The following is a 17,471-nucleotide window of genomic DNA, read 5'->3' on the forward strand; positions in this document are numbered from 1 at the left end:
CTGGTTGTTGGGACTGCTTCAGTGTTTGGGAGCTTTCTGCTAGTGTCAGCAGTTCGCAGTGTTGGAAATTACTGTGAAGGGGTACCAGAACTTCAGAGCTGAGCAGAATCTCAGGAATAGTGCTAGGAACAGAGCATCCTCATCCTGCTTGTGCTCCCTATTCCCTGTTCTGGGACTCCCATCTCCTCCCAATCACTGCAGAAAGTCCCTTCTTTATCTGCTGCTCTTAACGCTGTGCTGGAGAGAAAATGTGTTGGGTGTATTAGGAAAGTGAAAAAATAAATCTCAGTTGCTTCAACCAGAAGAGAAGAATAAATAATTAAGCTTTGGTTTTGTGTTGAAGTACACTTAAATGGCATGAGAATTTCCTGATTATACCAGGGTCTGAACATTGCACAAATTTATTTTTAAGAGACTCTTACTTATGTGAAAACTGCATGGCTTTGGAGTCTGCCTTGATCTGGGGTAATGACTGGAGTCTGTAGAATCATCTGCTGAAGGGATTAGTGTTGTGTTTTGGTGGTCCTTATATGTAAAGGATATCAACCAAGAAAATGGACACGGATGGTTGACTTTTGGTTTTCTCCACTCAGAGATATTGTGGGTTCAAGAATAAAGATGGAAGAAGATTAAATGGTGTGGATGCAACTTTCTGAGGCCTCTCCTAACTTGCTGTGAGGTTGGGCAGAGATCTTGACTCTCTGTAAGGCTATCTGGAGCGGCCTCATGCTTCCTCGTGGAGGAGAAATGGAAGCAGTAGTCTGTGTTGACTTAAAAAAAGAAAAATAAGAAAAATGAAGTCTGGGAGTCCGTGGGCTGCTGGTACTGGCTGCATCTCTTCCCAGTGCTGCTACCTTTGAGCTGCAGCACAGGTGGGGCAGGTAGAACTATCCACATGTAGCAGCACAGGAATAGGCTGGCTGTTTACGAGGGTGGATAGTGATAGGACAAGGGGAAATGGTTTTAAACTGAGCCAGGGGAGGTTTAGGTGACATATTAGGAGGAAGTTTTTCACACAGAGAGTGGTGAGGCACTGGAACAGGTTGCCCAAGGAGGTTGTGGATGCCCCATCCCTGGAGGCATTCAAGGCCAGGCTGGATGTGGCTCTGGGCAGCCTGGTCTGCTGGTTGGCGACCCTGCATATAGCAGGGGTTTGGAACTGGATGAGCATTGTGGTCCTTTTCAACCCTGGCCATTCTATGATTCTATGATCTCAGGTCTCTGTCGTCTGTCTCTCCTCTGGTCCTTGCTTTACCAGCACAAGAGGGAGCAGATGCTTGTGATATAAGAAACAGAAATATTTGGGACATTAATTTATATAATTTTCTTTTTGCTGTGTGTAGTAATGTTTGCAACCCCACTTTTAAACTTCATTGGTTTATTTAGATCACTGAACTTGTCTTGCATTTCCTTTTAAAATTTCCATTTCAGTGTACCAAATCTGAAAGTACAAAGTTCTGAAGGACTTAAGTAATTTACAAAGAACTCCAACTGAATCCAGTTAAAAGTAGCAGTCTTCCCTAAGCAATGAGATATGAATTCTGTTGAGATGACTTGAAACTGAGAATGAAAAATAAAGGAAAATGATTTTGATTTAAGGTGACTTATTTCTTCATTTTTGTTACTGTTCTTGATATATAATGATTAAGCTTTGCTACAAACCAACATCCTCTTCAGTACCCAAACTAAGACCAAAATATTTCATCACAAACATCCTCATGTACTTTTCTCTAGATTTGATACACAAGGATTTGTTTTTTTTTTTAATTGCAGAACACAGATGCAATGTTGTGCTTGCTTCTTTATTGCTTCTTTTAGTCTACACAGAACTGTTCACATGCTTTTTTTCAAAGTTCTGATTGCATCAATGCATCAACTTATTTTGCATCTCAGAAAGTCTTTTGTTTACAGTTCTCCTATTGCTTTTATACTGGGCCTGCAAGTCATTGTATTTAACTGCACTTCAGATGCTCTGTTTAAGGTAGAGTTGATGCATGTTACTTTTTGGTGCAATGGTGCTGTTCAGGCTTTTGTTTCCTCTGGTGTTGCCAGTTCAGCTGGGCAGGTTTGAGGGGCAGCTGGGGTGAAAGGAAAGAGCAGCAGTGCAGGGGATCTGTGGGCGCAATTTCTGCTGCCCCCCTTATTCACTGCATTGTGAATTTAATTCAGGTCAATTAATGAGAAGTTCTGCAAAGGCCACCTGAAAACATGGCTGACTGGCAGAAGCACTTTGTGCCTAGAGCTCCCATCATAGCTGTCATGACTCAATTTAGAAAGTAACTCCTTGCATTGAACACTAAAGCTTTTTAGAGCTTTCGTTACTTACGTTGCTGCATCACCTGGACACTGAACTTTGGAAAAACCCTTTTGTGTCCTATGGGCTCTTTCCTGATTCATCTTGAATTTGTTCAGCTCCCAGTGATTTCGGTTTGAGCAGTACGGGGGAACAGGAGTGATGTGCAGTTCTGCACGTACATACAGAAATGTCATTGTATTCAGGGTTCGATCTTTAAATTCTTGATTGAAGTGGCCAAGTAAACATGTTCTGCTTTATTTCCTTTCCTTTTTTTTGAGTTTCAGATGCAAGATGATATATAATGAGGTGGGCATTTTCACAGATGTTTTCTTGGCTTGTCCTTTTCCAAGCTGATAAAACCAAAAGATAGCTCAATATGTAAGAGGTTTGCGTCAAACAAGCAGCTCTCTAGAGCACAGAATATTTTGGTAATAGCACACTAGTAGCTTGAAAATCCTTTAATAGATAGATAGCTCTGAGAGTTATGGCTCCTATTTCTTTCTATGGGAGCTAAACAGATGCAAAAATCTTAATAACAGGGCAAATTCTTAGCTACAAGATTAGCTACGAAATACTGTTTTTCAAGTTAGTTGCAGAATCACGGAGTTGAAAGGATTGGAAGGGACCTCTGGAGGTCACTTAATCCAACTCCCCTACAGAAGGTGGTACAAGAAAGTGTCCAGATGGGATTTGAATATTTCTTTGAATGTCTCAAGAGAAGGAAACTTCACAACCTCTCTGGGCAGCCTGTTCCAGTGCGCTGGCACTCTCATAGTTTAATAAGCAGATTCTTTGTGGTGTTTGAGTGCAACTTCCCATGTTCCAGTTTGTGCCCATTTCCCCTCATTCTATATGATTCTGTATTTGCTGGCAGTTCAATCCCTACTGCCATACCACCAATACCCATCTCTGATGTGGTGGGCCAACATCATAAATAAAGAGGCTTTACTTTCAGTAATTTTAAGTACTTGATAGTTTACTTTCATGATGTAAACATATATTGTCAGAAGGAGCTCTTCTTTAATATGTTTTGTTTTTGTAACTAGAGTTGTGTGATAGGAGGAAATGCCATTTTTTTTGCTTTCTTTTTGGTAGTGTGTTTAAAAATGTGGTCATTGAATTAAAATAAGCACCTCACTTTTTTTTTTTAGTTATATCAGTCAATGGTTCACAGAAATTATCGCTTGCAGATAGATAACAATTTGTTAGTCTAGTTGATATTTAATGTATAAAGCTGACAGTACACAATAGTAACTCAAAACAAGCAGAGTTTTACAAGTAGTTGTTCCAGCATGTAACCTTCAGCACGGAACCCATATTTGTCTTAAATAGTCCTTTCTAATGCACTAAGTTGCTGCTTTACCCACAAAAGTGAATGTTACCATGAGGCTATGAGACTTGCATTTCTGTCCGCTGTTATCTTCAGAAAGGTTAAGCAGTATCTTTTTATTTCTTGTTTTTCTAGGTTTGTTTTTTTTTTTTTTGTCACTCCATGGCAGCTACAGCTGTGCATGTTGAAAAGCTGTTTATAAGGAGATCTATGCTGTATGGTTTTTTTTTAATATTGTCAAAAAGTTATTTGTTGTTTGAGCTGTTTTCAGTAACATCTGTTTCTAAATCCAGAATGTGGTGAACCTGCATGTGATGAATGGGAATGCTTGCTCCTATACAGACTACCTAGAAATAGCTGCCATGGATGTTACTGTTTTGCCAGGGTATTTTAAGTCTCCCACTCTTTTCCTGCATTTGTCCTATGTAATTACAGGTTTATGAATATCAGAGCATGATATTGGAAACAATGACTTGAGTAGCTTTGAATGGGGGAGGTGGTATTTATAGTATCCATATTGTGCCTTGTGGAGCATTCAATAGATTAGCTGTGATGAGTCATCCTGTGCTGATATAAACATGGTGGAACAAATTAAGGAGAGAACATAAAAATACCAAATTGGTAGCACATCTTTAGATAATAACGCAATATAACAATATCTGAAAACTGGCTAATGACATTGTCTTAAGCACTCCCAAATTACTACTTTTTTTCAAGCCTCACTTTGAAGCCTGAAATCTTGTTCGTTTCATATCAGAGACGTGACAGCGGTATATTCAGATATGGAGTAGGAGAGTGGCACATAAAGCTTTGCGGATAAAATGAGCCAGTAACAAAAGAGCAAAACCACCTAGGCATTCTTTATTCCCTTTTAGTTAGAAAGATTCCAGCAAAAATCCACATCCCCTGCTGCTTTTAGATGAAATGCCTGGACACTTAGCAATTAAAAAAAAAAATAATAATAGTGGTAGGGTGGGGGAAGAAAGACCTCAGGGAGTTATGGATTTTTGGCATTTAAGTACTAAATTTAAGGACACCTGAATGCTTAACAGAGGCTCCCTTTTGTTGCCTATAAATGTTGGAGTCTGGCACCCATGTGTAAAGACTGTGAATGAATTAAGATGAGATAATTTTGTGAATGCTTAAGTTTTATAGCTGATAAGAGTCCTTGAAAGAAATTCTGATTGGACAGTAAAATAGTGGATACTTAGCAAGCTCCTAAAAGACAGGGCTGTTGAAACACCATTTGAGCAGTCAAAACAAGAAACAAAATAGAATAAAATCTATAACAAAAGGAATTGAGAAATCTAGGTAATCTCTACAGTGTTATCAATTGCTTTGTTCCTTCTGTAGTTCTGTTTAGAGCAAGTTCTTAGATTAATTTTTTCAATATTGCATTGAGCCAAACATGTATGTTAAAAAAAAGTCTGACTACTAATGCAACATGAAATGAAAGCAGCAGCAGAATCTTAATCTTTTTGAAAACTTCAGTTGCATTTCATAGATATAATCTTGAGTAATACTGAATAGAGAATTGAATTAAGTTAGACAGTACCAAGCCTCCGAAGAACATGTTTAATCCAAAACTTCAAAATGCTGACCTTGACAAGGCAATTGTGGGTGGCAGAGGATCTTCCTTCTCAGAGCACAGCAGTGAAGCACAAGTGGGTACATTCCTACTGCGGAGATGTGCCATGGGGTACTGCATGCCTCCTTGTTCTTCCTGTTGGCCTTTGGGGGTGTCTCAGATTGCTTTGGTCTGTGTAACATGACTACCCTCATAAGGGTATCTGCATGGGTAGTTTTTGCAGGGTGTGCTGACAAACGTAAGTGATCTGTTCTCTAAAGCATATGGAGCTGAGGTGCTGCTCATCAAACACTTCTAGTTACCTTTGATAATCAGCATAATTAGCACAAGTGCTTGCAAGTAATACTATCTTCATTTTTCGGTATTTAAGAGGAGTGGAAATAGATTGCTGTTGTGTGTGTGCATGTATGTATAATAAATTATACAGATTTTCAATGACAATGCAAATGTTCCTGCGTGAAACTGACCTGAGAAGGTGACTGGATGTTTGTTTCGACCTGAAGATATTGTTGTTATACAGAACCTGATCTTCTCTTGAAATGTCAGCAGACATGCTTGTCCCTGCTTGCATTTACATACGTCTCTCATTGTTTCCAAAATTCAATCTGATACATTTCACTACAGGGCTTGCTTGCATCCACTGAGGACAAGTAGTTTTTTATAGCCTGTACCTTTTTCTGAAGTTCCACTACTCTGCATTTTTGAAAGATGCTGACATATATCATCTTCAGCAAAGTAACAGGGACTGTAGCAGGACCTCTCATTCTAAATCTGTGTAATTATTTGAAGGGAGAATGTTGATGTTTGTTTTTTTTCCATAAGAACTTTGAACTAAAATAATTTCTCTTGGGGGCGATAGAGTATGGATTATAAAAGTGTTTTATTAATCTTTCTCTGCTTAGAAGGGGTGACAGGGAAACCTTTTAGCACTGCTTTCCTTAAAGTACTGTCAGAATTAATGGTTACATTGCAAGCTTCTGGGAATGGAGAGATCTTGATGAAGTACCATTCTTTATTGTTCCTAGTTCATTCTTCTGAGGATGAAAGCAGAATCGATTGATTTTTTTCAATGCACGTTTGCTTACTTAAATATACCTGCAGAATCATACATATTGATGTCTCCTAGTAATTCAGCGCTTTATTTTTCAGCTTTGTTATTTACTTTGTGGGTATTTTTGTTTTTAGTTATAAGCAAAGAAGTCAATACGTTGCTGTAATTTTTAGTTTGCAGTATCCCATGTGCGTCAAACACAGTTTCATTCCTCTGACAGTAAAAGAATGTTCCTGATCGTCTTTGATAGGCTAAAATGTTCTCTTATAACTTCAGAGTACATTAGTATATCAGGTCCTGCTCCTTGTCCCAGCTAAGTGAGTAAGAATTTAGGTTTTGAGAATTAAGATTCTGTATGAAGGATGTTATCTGCTTTGAATGTTGTGCTTCGTTAGAGAATGCTGGCTTTATTGGAGAGAATCGAAGTGTTGTCTGTCTTCCTTTGACAAGTTCAGTTTCTTTATTTATTCAACTGGATTGGAAGAGTAAAATACATTCGAAGGCAGGGTTGATGGCCTACTCTGACATGCTGATAGAGACTGTTGCAGATCTCATCATCCAACCGTACATGGCAAATTTACTGGTAATAGACTGTTCTGAAAATAACTTTCTTAAATTTTGTTGCGGGGGGAGGTGGAGAGAAGAAGGCACCTATAGAAGATATACCTGAAATGAAATTATCTGTGGAGCCTTGCATTTTTTTTTTTTTTTTAATTCTAGGCCAGTTTTTGTGATGGATGAATCAAAATAGCCTTGTTTTTACCTCATTTTTCTTTTGTTGTGTTCTTTTTGTATGCATGCATTTGTGTTGTGAGAGAGGTTTTCTTGTCAAGAAAAAATAGATATTTTGTTTAAAGCTGTATTAAGTTATATTAATGTGAAAATAAACCTTACCTGTTCTTCTGGTTTTAATAAAAAAAAATATTAGTAGATGAAGCTGTATTAATTTGACAGCATTGATGGCTACCATTGTTTAAAAGTGTGAGATCTTAGCATAGAACCTGTTATTTAAACTTTCAGATGGCGTGCTTTGAAAATTGGAAGTGGTTGGAAATTACATTCAATTTTGCTTCAGTTCCTCTTTTTTGCCAATTTTTCCAAATGTGAGATTAATTTTGTGACTCTTTCAAGAAGCCTTATTGCTAAGAACATTGTCGTCACATTGGAGTTTGCTTACTTTGTGCTGTTGCTGTATCTTAATTATTTAGACTGTCTTGATCAGTAGAAGTTATGGAGATTACTTGTTTTAAATGTAAAAACATTCAGTTTAAAAATATTTAGCCTTAAGGCATTTCTTTTCTCTTTTTTTTTCTTTGTAGATACTACAACGTATTCCACTGAGCGATCTGAGCACTTTAAGCCATGCAAAGACAAGGATCTTGCATACTGTCTCAATGAAGGAGAATGCTTTGTGATTGAAACCTTAACAGGATCACATAAACACTGCCGGTGAGTAGTTTGCTAAGTCATTTCTTTACAGAAATAAAATGTATAATAATGTTCTGAGGAGTCAGCATTGGAAAAGAATGCAATGATTTAGTCTTAGAATGTTGTAAACATGAAATGATAGAATTTGCTGTTGATTGCCTCCCTCACCATTGTGGTGGGTTTTTGTTGGTTCTTTTTTTTTTTTTTTTTTGCTATTGTGTAGTATTTATAGATTAAAAAAAAAGTAATGGAAAACCAAGAGTTGAATTAATTTTATAGATACAAATAGTACTTGGTGTTCTGTTGATGTAAGCAAGTAAGAAGTATTGGGTTGTTTTTTTCTTTAAACATAGAGTAGTCCTCTGTTCCTCTAAATACCAGAAGTGTCTTTTACTTTGAGTACTCAAAGTAACTCAGAGTAATAATTGCTGTATGCACAACTGTGGTCTTCAAGAGATGGGGAGAGTTGTTCACTTAGTAGTTTTAAGAATTTGGGTTTCTTATGTCAAATTATTTACAGATAAAGTGGACTGTGATGGCTGTCTGAACCTGATGGGTAGCTGTTCAGCAGTTTTTTGCTGATGAGCTTATATTAATATATCAGTGAGGTTCTTGAGTATGTGTCTGAGTATCAGAAATGAAAACTGGATTGCCAGGTTACCCGAGATCTGGTGGCCAGTGAAATGGACTGGTTTACAGAAGGTTGGGTTTTTTAACGTTTCCTAGGGATAAGAAAAAAAGCATCAGAACTATTCCAAGTCATTTAAATAGAAGTGATCCAAGATTAAATCCTGTATTTCTGATATTCTACTTTTAATTTCTTGTAATGCAACAGATGCATTTAAACGTATGCCTGAATTCTAAGCTGGCGGTCCAAATACAGAGTGAGTGTGTGTGTGATATAAATATTATCAAGTACTTAAAATGCTCAGAAGCTTTACTGAATCACTTTGGACTTAAGCAAAAGGTTGTTCAGATAGGAGAGAATCACAAAATGATTTGTACCTAGTATGAAAGATTGACGCCTGTCTGCTGACAGACATAATAAATTCTTAGAATGAATCTTTAAGTTCTGTTCTGTTTTTTCCCATTCAGTTATATATACTTCAGTGGTGATTTCCCCTCTTTGTTTTCTGTTTTATTATGCCACGTTTATTTAATTGTGTCTTTAACTGTGGAGAAATGATGACTTTTCAACTTGCATCACAGAAATTTGCAGGTATTTTTTTTCAAAGCAGGTGTGTTTTTCCTTCTTATAAGCATCATGAACTATGAACACGTAAATTACACCACTCAAATGTTCATGTTTTTAAATGAAAAATTCAAATTGAATATATATATGACCATCAAGTAATGAATAGAAGAAATCATTAGTCTGATAAACTCATTAAATAATCTTTGTGTACTAGATAATTTTTACTAAACTCTGTATTAGGATGGCATATCTGCAGAGTAGATCTCATTAAAAAGTCTGTCTTATTCTTGTTTGACTTTGAAGTTTGTTTTTCCCTGTTGTTTGCCTTTGCCAAATTGTTGTTCATTTGCTGTGATTCTAATGCTGCATTCTGTCTAATGGCTAGAGGCTTTCCCTCTGGGCTTTTCCCCTTAAGTAGGCCAGAATACTGAGTTTTTGTTCTTTCCAGTGGAGTGAGATTTTTTCATCATCTGCTTGTGTGTTATTTTTCCATAGGGAAATACAGGTATCCTCTGTGAATTTATTAGTTCTGGTGTGTAGCAGACTTGCATTGCTCCTACAAGTTACCAACACTGGGGCAATCTCTGTGAATTCATCATTATTACACAGGATACTTTGAAGCATCCAACATGAAAAGATATGGAAATAAAAATTAGTATAGCATAGCAGAATAGGACACATCTTAAATTTTAAAAGGTGGTTACATGTTTATAGTGCTTTCCTTAAAGGTGCATGAACATGTGAACAGCTTGTCTGAAATCTCTTTTATGGTACTGATGTATGTCACTAATCACTTTCAGACCGATTTATTTAGAATCAGATTTTCACAATGTTCAGTTTGTAGATAAACCATTTAATTTGACCTTCAAATCCTGTATCTAGTTCAATAGCAGACTGGCTCTCAGAACTGGGGCTGTAGTGAGCAGGATACAGGGGTTTTCTATCTGTAGCTCAGAATTGTGCTCTGAAATAGCAGCTGGAGCATGCTCATTAAAAACAAACACAAGAAAAAAAAACCCTTCATTGTTAATGTACTGGATTTGTTCTCATGCTCCAGGGGGGAAAAAAAAATAATAATAATTTTCTCTGAGAATGGAAGGGTTATGGAATTCCCTTTGCAATTAAAAACATCATTTGAATACAGAATTACGAGGACTTAGAATGTGAAATGATACTTCGTTCTTAAAATCAAGTGGCATTGTATATTCTTGTTAAGAGTTTGATTTTTGCATCTGTTCTGGAAGAGGACACCAATTTACTGATAAGGGAATTTGCCAAGTGGAACAGCTGCAGGCAGAAGACCTTGATGTAGCAGAAAACTTGAGCTGTGTTGAAAGATTATTAGTAAACGATGTACTTAAGCAGCTGTACAGTCATTCCTGTGTATGTGTATAGGGACACACATGAATTACTGTTTAAGCAAAATACAGGGATGTGAAATGGCAGCTGAGTAGCAAATGAGATATCCTGGGTGCATTTTGGGTTATTTCAAATGTGTGACTCCAGTATTTATTTTTGTGAATGGTTTAATACAAGTTTGTTTTAAGGACAGAGTAGGTCAACAGTAGGGAGACTGGATATTTAGCTTCTCCATGCATTGAAATTTTTTTCCTGTTGCCTTAAGAATTTAAATGCATGATGAGGGAGGTTTTTTTGTGGCTATTTATACACACACACATGCACGCACACTCACATCAAGCAGACTGTCAATACCTATATATAGGTATTTAACTGGATATTACATAAATGTCTTTACCAGAAGAAACAAGAATTCTTTGTGTAAGTTTATTTCAAAGACTGTCTCTCTTTTGCTTCGTGTTTTTTAATGTTTTCTCCTCCCATTCCTGAGCTAAGCCTTCTACAGTTTCATGCCTCTTCATTCCTTTCTGATTACTCATCGAGTAATGGTACTAATGGTTCCCATTGGAAATACATTCATGGATGAATGGCTGGCTGTAAGTTTTTGAGGGAAGGAAGGGAAGGAGGATGTTTGGTCCAAGGCTTCTTTCACAAGAATACATTAGAACTGTACTGTATGCAGTAGAAATCTAGGAGTGCAATGAACTCCAACGTACTCTTCGTATTGTTAGAACACATTGGATGAGAGATACTCCTTTTGCCTCTTCTTCTTGCTCATTTCTCTTTCATAAAGAAGGCAGTGTACAACTTAAGTACATCTTCCAACAGTGTTGGAAATCTATTTGCAAGAATAGATTCACAAATATTCAGAAAACGTCATTCCTAATTGATGAGAATCTAGCAGACTGTACCTATAGAAGTTTCCAGATTCTGTGGGATAGTTGACCTTCCATGCATTCATCTGATTCTGAACTTGCTGATTTTACTCAATTTTATACCTAAATATTTCTGTTTTACGCTTAATTGGTGGAATGATGGTGGCTGTAATCCATGTGCAGCACTAGTTGTCAGTGCAATCAGCAAGATAAAAGGTATCAAGCAAGCTGTAATTGGAACAGCAGGGCATATGTTATGTGCACTTAACCATAAGTTAAAAATCTGAAATGATAAAATTATTTGTTTCAGTTCAGTGCCTCCTTCTCTAGATTTTTACAGCCTGACCTAGTTTTTTTTTTTTTTTTAAAAAAAAAAAAAACCCTCTTTTGTGTTATCTCTGTCTTTTATCTCTGTCTTATGTTATGCACAGCAAACTTTCTCAGAGCTATTCTGTGAGAAAGCAAAAGCAGAAAATAACTCGCTATTGAGTGGCAGCAACTAAGGAAGGCTCTTTTTTTACATTACAATATTACAAGGCTAGTTTAATAAAAAAAATCGTATGTTGCATCAAGCTGACTACATGAAGGACAACTACAAGAGAGTAAAAGAAGTAGAAATGTAACTTAGGACACATTACATGTGAAGGGTGATCAACAGACCGCTACTGAAAATTATTGGCTTGTGAGCACATCTAGATTATATTTGTGCAGTCTCAAACATTAACTGGAAATGCTGCTGATTTTACTTGTTTACTTCAGGAAAGCCGAGGCAAACTTGGAATAGTACATGAGATGCTATTAAGCAATTACATTTTTGCATAGGTAACACATTACATTATGATTGCATCACTTGCTTATGCGGCAGCACTGTTAGAACTCTTGGTTGCCTTGAGCAGCACAGTTGTTTCTGTTAGCTCAAGTGAAACATCCTCTTTGCCTCTTGGCTGTGATATTTGCCAAAGCTCAGGCCTGTGAGAGATGTCAGGAGGCAGAACCTCTTGCCAGAAAATTTTCCATGTTATCTGTACATCCCGGGGGCTCAGGTGCATTGACATAGTCCAGACTTGGGCAGTGAAAAGCAGATGAGTTCCTGCCTGTATTGCTGTGTAATTTCATATTTGTTCGTAATATTAGGAAACTGCTTTTCTTCATTGGAATACCTCATGCCTTTCTGGTCTAGTTTTAAATACTTGTTTTCTTTCTGATAATAATAATAAAAACTCACTAGTGTACTAATGGTGCACTCTTTCTCAAGCTCCTTATCCTTGAAAATTAGGACTGTAGTTTGCATAGCTTTGCTGCTGTGTACCTCCCTCATTCTTTTAAATTTGCTTAGATATGAACTGTGAAGAAGTCTGGTATCTAAACCTGAGAATGAAATAGTAGATGTAAACTCAAGAGACCTGTGAAACTTGTACTTGTTTCCTGGGATACTTCTTTGTCTTTACCCAGTCTCATATGGTTTTTACCATTTGATCTGGAATCATATGTAATTGACATATAAAATTTGAGCTCACTTAATTAAAACTAGTTAATCAGGATTCAAGTGTTACAAAAATAAACAAATTAAAAGCTCAAGAATTTGTTAACATCCTTCCCTGGTGAAATAGTGCAGGAACATATTATTTGATAGATACATTAAATACAGTTGTATTCAGCACCTGATTCATGCTTTCATAATTGAATATTCAGAAGATAGAGGCTCTCGAGAAAGCTTCTTGTCAAAGTAGTATAATTATTGATTAATTTAACAACCTCAACACTCCATTACAGTGCTTTTTATTTACAGATTTTCCCCTAAATTATTGCTTTTGACAGATGCTTACCTTCTTCAATCTCATCTAACTTGTGCTGCAGAAATTAATTCCATCTTGAAATATATTCGCAAATTGAAGTCTTACAAAGTTGAGTCACTTTCAAATATGTGAAAGGCGCTGGGTTTTAATGCTGTTATAAAATGAATAGTCCATTTTGTTCTGTTTGGAAAGTTTCTTCAAATTGATACTCGTTATGAAATTGAGGAAGAAAAAAGACATTTTTAAACTGATCTCAGCAGAGAGGAATGATAAACTGCAATACCTTTTTTATGTCCAAAATACGAAACAATGGATGTAAATGCATTTTCAGCTATCAGAAAGGATGGGAAATCAAAGATGATGGCTGAGCATAGCCACTACCTGTTTTTCTTTTTGTTGCCCTTTTGTAAAGCCACGAGTTCCTAATTCTCAGATAATAACTGTCAGGCTTTGTCAGTTTTTTTTTCTTTTTTTGAAGTATTGGCAGTTCCCAAGATGTAGTTTCTATTAGAACTATTAGTAGTAGAAGTTAAAGATATTTCTATGAACTTAGAGTAAACTTGTCACTTCCTGAAGCTATGGAAAATGAAGAGACCTGATTCAACACCCTTTGATTTTGGCAAGACCCCTTCATTAGGTTGAGGGATGTGCTGATCTATAGCCTTGAATTCTGGTAGATAGAAAAATGGAATTGTCAGTTCAGCAGTTGAGCCAGATTCGTCATGCAGCTGCTAATGATTCTTGGATCTCTTCAATTGGAAACAAGGTGGGAGACTGTAGAGACAATGCTGCAGTAGCAGATAAAGGCCTCGTTAGCAAGTGCACTTAATACTGATAGAGCCTTAATTATTATCACTGTTTGTTTGTGCTTACATGTTTCTGAAAATATATCTTGTGCCACTTAACAGTAGTGACATCTAGATTATACAGCCTATCTCCAATAGCAGAAATTACTCAAGTCCATTATGTTTAAAGCACAAAATTCCTTGAAGAATCTTGGTTTGTAAATGTAAGGAAACTCTCTGGACTTTTTTTTTTTCTAATTTAAAGGAAAATGAAGGCATGTGACCTAGGGAAGGTTATTAGGAAATGGGAAATTCAAAATGAAGAGGTGTTCTCTGAAAATTGGAATGATTCAAACAAATGCTGAAAGCCTTCTCCTGCAAGGGAATATTCCATCGATTTATTAAAATTTTTATCTCCCCTCCCATTCTCCCCTTGCTTTTCAAACCCTGTGAATGGAAAGAGGAATGCATTGCTTCCATTAGCGCATACAAAAAAGCGTTCCTTGAAAAGAAAACCTTGAAAATGTGGGTGCAAATATGTATGGATATATTGGATCTGTCTTGAATCTAAAATATGTGAATATTCCGCCATGAAACCCTGCTTCTAAATTAAATTGGAAATGAGTTAGGGTTGTGGTGTTTTTGTTATACCTCCCTAAGGCAGGAAGAAATTTCTTTAGTGCCTAATGCAGAAATCTGAAATCTCTCATTTAAATTCTCATCCTTGCCAGTGTCTTAAATACTTAAGAAGCAAGAGCATTTCCAAATTAATGCTTTCTGCAGACATTGTCCCAGAAGGTCTGCGGGAAGATAACTTATTAGGAGAACAAATAAACCCTGGACAATTAATTGAGTCATTTAAATAGAAACAAGTATCAACGGTATCAAAATGCTATCTTCCAAACATGTAATCCACCGGTACTTCGACTTAATCTAGCTGAGAAGGAGCAAACAAAAATAGCCCTATCTGCCATTCTTCACTCTGCAAGAAAACCATTCTTACTACCTAAATAGGAATGGAAGAAGTGAGGCAAAAATGAGTGGGTTTTGTACTGTTACAGAAGCTGAGGTACGTAGAGTAGATGTGAGGTAAATGTAAATGAAGTGTTGCATGTAATTTATGGTAGAGAGGTAAGTATACTGATCAATGTACTTTTTACCTCTTACTGGTATTGTAGCGAATTGGCCATTTGAATGTGAAAATAAAATGCCTTGGAATTGATATGGAGTAGGAAGGGGTAAACTCCTCAAGCAACCTCGAAGTGGTATCTATTAAGAAACAGTGTAATCAGAGGTATTTTGAAAAGGTAGTAATGAAAACTACTTTTTTTTTTTTTTGCTCTGTTTTTGCATTCAGCCACTTTGTTAGATTTCAAATAAAAGATTTTACAAGAATTACACAGTTCAAGTAAGCTAGTGTCAAGCTGTGGGTAATAACTTAAGTCTTACATCTCTCAGTACACGAATTTGAGGTCAAACACCTGACTGCTTGAGAGGGCTGTCGTGTACCATTGTAATCTTATTAGCTAAACTATTAAAATAGGAAGCATATGTGACGATGGGAAGCTAAATGCAGTCTTTTCCAGAGGTTAAGCCCCTGCTATAAATGACTGAGAGTATATGAAAAATGTGGTTTAAAAAATTCAGCTAAAAATCTTCTGCTTTTTTGCTATCTGGATTATGTTGGACCTCATTGGAGTGTACTGTCAGTAAACAGTTAAAGAACTTCAGGCTGTCAGCAAGCTCAGTGAAAAATGGAAGAGGGGAAAGTGTCACTGCCTTCCAGCACTGTTTCTGTTTACACTTCCAAAGCTGCAACTCGTGGAAGCAGTATAGATATTTTGAAGTTGAAAATAACTGTCTGTAAATTGCTTCACAATTTGTGCAACTGGGATTTTGGTTACTGAAGTATTGGAGAATCTTTAGATTCTTGCTGTTCATAGTGTTCTATGTGTGATAATTGAGGCTTGTGATGTCACTTAATGGCACTGCTATGATTGAGAATGGAGAGATCTGAGAAGTACAGCTCCTTCAAAACTATGAAGGCATACTATTTCAATAAAGAAGGAAGACATTTGTGTTTTTTGCCTTAACGCCTGATGCTTTTTGATAAAGTTCAATTCACAGACAGCAAAAGCATGCAGATCATCTTCAGAAAATTTTCAATTATCTTTCAGATCACGGGGTTGAAAAGAACATAACAATCATCTAATTTCAACCCCCCTGCTATGTGCAGGGTCGCCAGCCAGCAGACCAGGCTGCCCAGAGCCATGTGCAGCCTGGCCTTGAATGCCTCCAGGGATGGGGCATCCACAACCTCCTTGGGAAACCTGTTCCAGTGTTCCTGTTCCATCCTCTGTGTGAAAAAACTTCCTCTTAATATCTAACCTAAACCTCCCCTGTCTCAATTTAAAACCATTTCCCCTTGTCCTATCACTATCCACCCTCATAAACAGTCATACCCACTTCTGTTTACAATCTCCCTTCAAATATTGGAAGGAATAAAAGAATAAGGAATATGTAATATATAAGTGTCTGGTGTAGTCCAGGGCAGAAATAAGTAGCAGGAAGATAGGTATTGTCCTGATAGACACTTCAAACATATGGAATGAAGTATTTAAAGGTTGGTTTTTTTTTTTTTTTTGCATTTTGAGTGAAGCACAACATAAAATACAAATAAGGCAGAAAACCAATTTCTGGTGGGTGATATTTGGTGTTATGGATATTGGAAAAGGAAGATTAATCCCAGGCCTCGGTACGATTGCACTTAAGATGATCTTGTAGTTTATACTAAATCATGTAATTATTGGAATAGTAAAGAGCGCGACTTCTAAATGGAGTTTGTCATTATCTGGAACTAAGATTCTGGTCACCTCTGAAAGTTGAATGTTAAAAACTGATCTTCCATGTACTTATTTTTATCCTGGACAGTTTTCAGTAGGAATAGTAGAGCGGAATGATCACTGGAATTTCCATTCTGCATCATATTAAAATATGTTTTGGATAATTAGTGTGAACAAACTGGCAAATGCTACACCTGCCTGCATCTTAATTTCTCAGCACTTCTCTGCTCTGCTCAGTCAAGGTAATCTCAGTTATAAATTCCTTGTGCATAATAGATTAGATGGAGCCATTTGTTCTTTTCTCATCTCTTTGTGTTCTTAATTTCTCACACAAACAGTTGCCAGGATAATTAGACTTAAATTGATTACCTGGAAAACCATGAAAGTGGATATTAAAGCTGTCCAACACGAAGGGAAATAGCATCATTTTTAGGGGCATTTTTAGGGACTTTGGGCATAATGTAGAAACTTCGCACTCTGAATCGTAGAAAATACCATAACTAAGAACATATTCCACATTCTTGATTCTTGATCTTGCAGGGTAGAATTGGATGGTTTTTAATTATCTGTTGTCTGCAAGTTCTTTTTTTTTTTTTTTTTTTTTTTCCCTCCGTTTATTGTTTTAAAATCCAAAATGGACCTGTGGGAAACTGAGAATGGAAGGTTGTGATCTTATTCTCTTTCAACTGAAAAACAAACAAAAACAAAACGCAAAACACAAACAAAAAAACCCCAAGGCTCCTTGTTTCTTTCAATTTTTAAAACATAGCAATGTTTTTGTAGGAAGGAATAGGAAAAGGAAAAGAAGTATGATCAGTTCTAAGTATTTGTTTATGATATAAAATTGATTTCTGACTTGCCAAGACTTGTATGTCTTGTAGACTTAGTTCTTTGAGATAGAAGTTGCATTTTACTACTGACTAAT

The 17,471-nt window shown here is 36.6% G+C and overlaps 1 protein-coding gene across 2 annotated transcripts in view; it reads left to right on the top strand.

Annotated features, from left to right (window-relative positions):
* The window catches only part of NRG3 (neuregulin 3), a 395,586-nt gene that overhangs the window by 184,065 nt on the left and 194,050 nt on the right, over nt 1–17,471 (top strand). For both annotated transcript variants that reach the window (XM_048944625.1, XM_048944626.1), the window contains exon 2: nt 7,585–7,714. In XM_048944625.1, the coding sequence (XP_048800582.1) occupies nt 7,585–7,714 (130 nt within the window). The remainder of the gene's footprint in view (nt 1–7,584; nt 7,715–17,471) is intronic.

The sequence above is a fragment of the Lagopus muta genome, chromosome 5 (genome assembly GCF_023343835.1).
Source record: "Lagopus muta isolate bLagMut1 chromosome 5, bLagMut1 primary, whole genome shotgun sequence".
Taxonomy (NCBI): Eukaryota; Metazoa; Chordata; class Aves; order Galliformes; family Phasianidae; genus Lagopus; species Lagopus muta.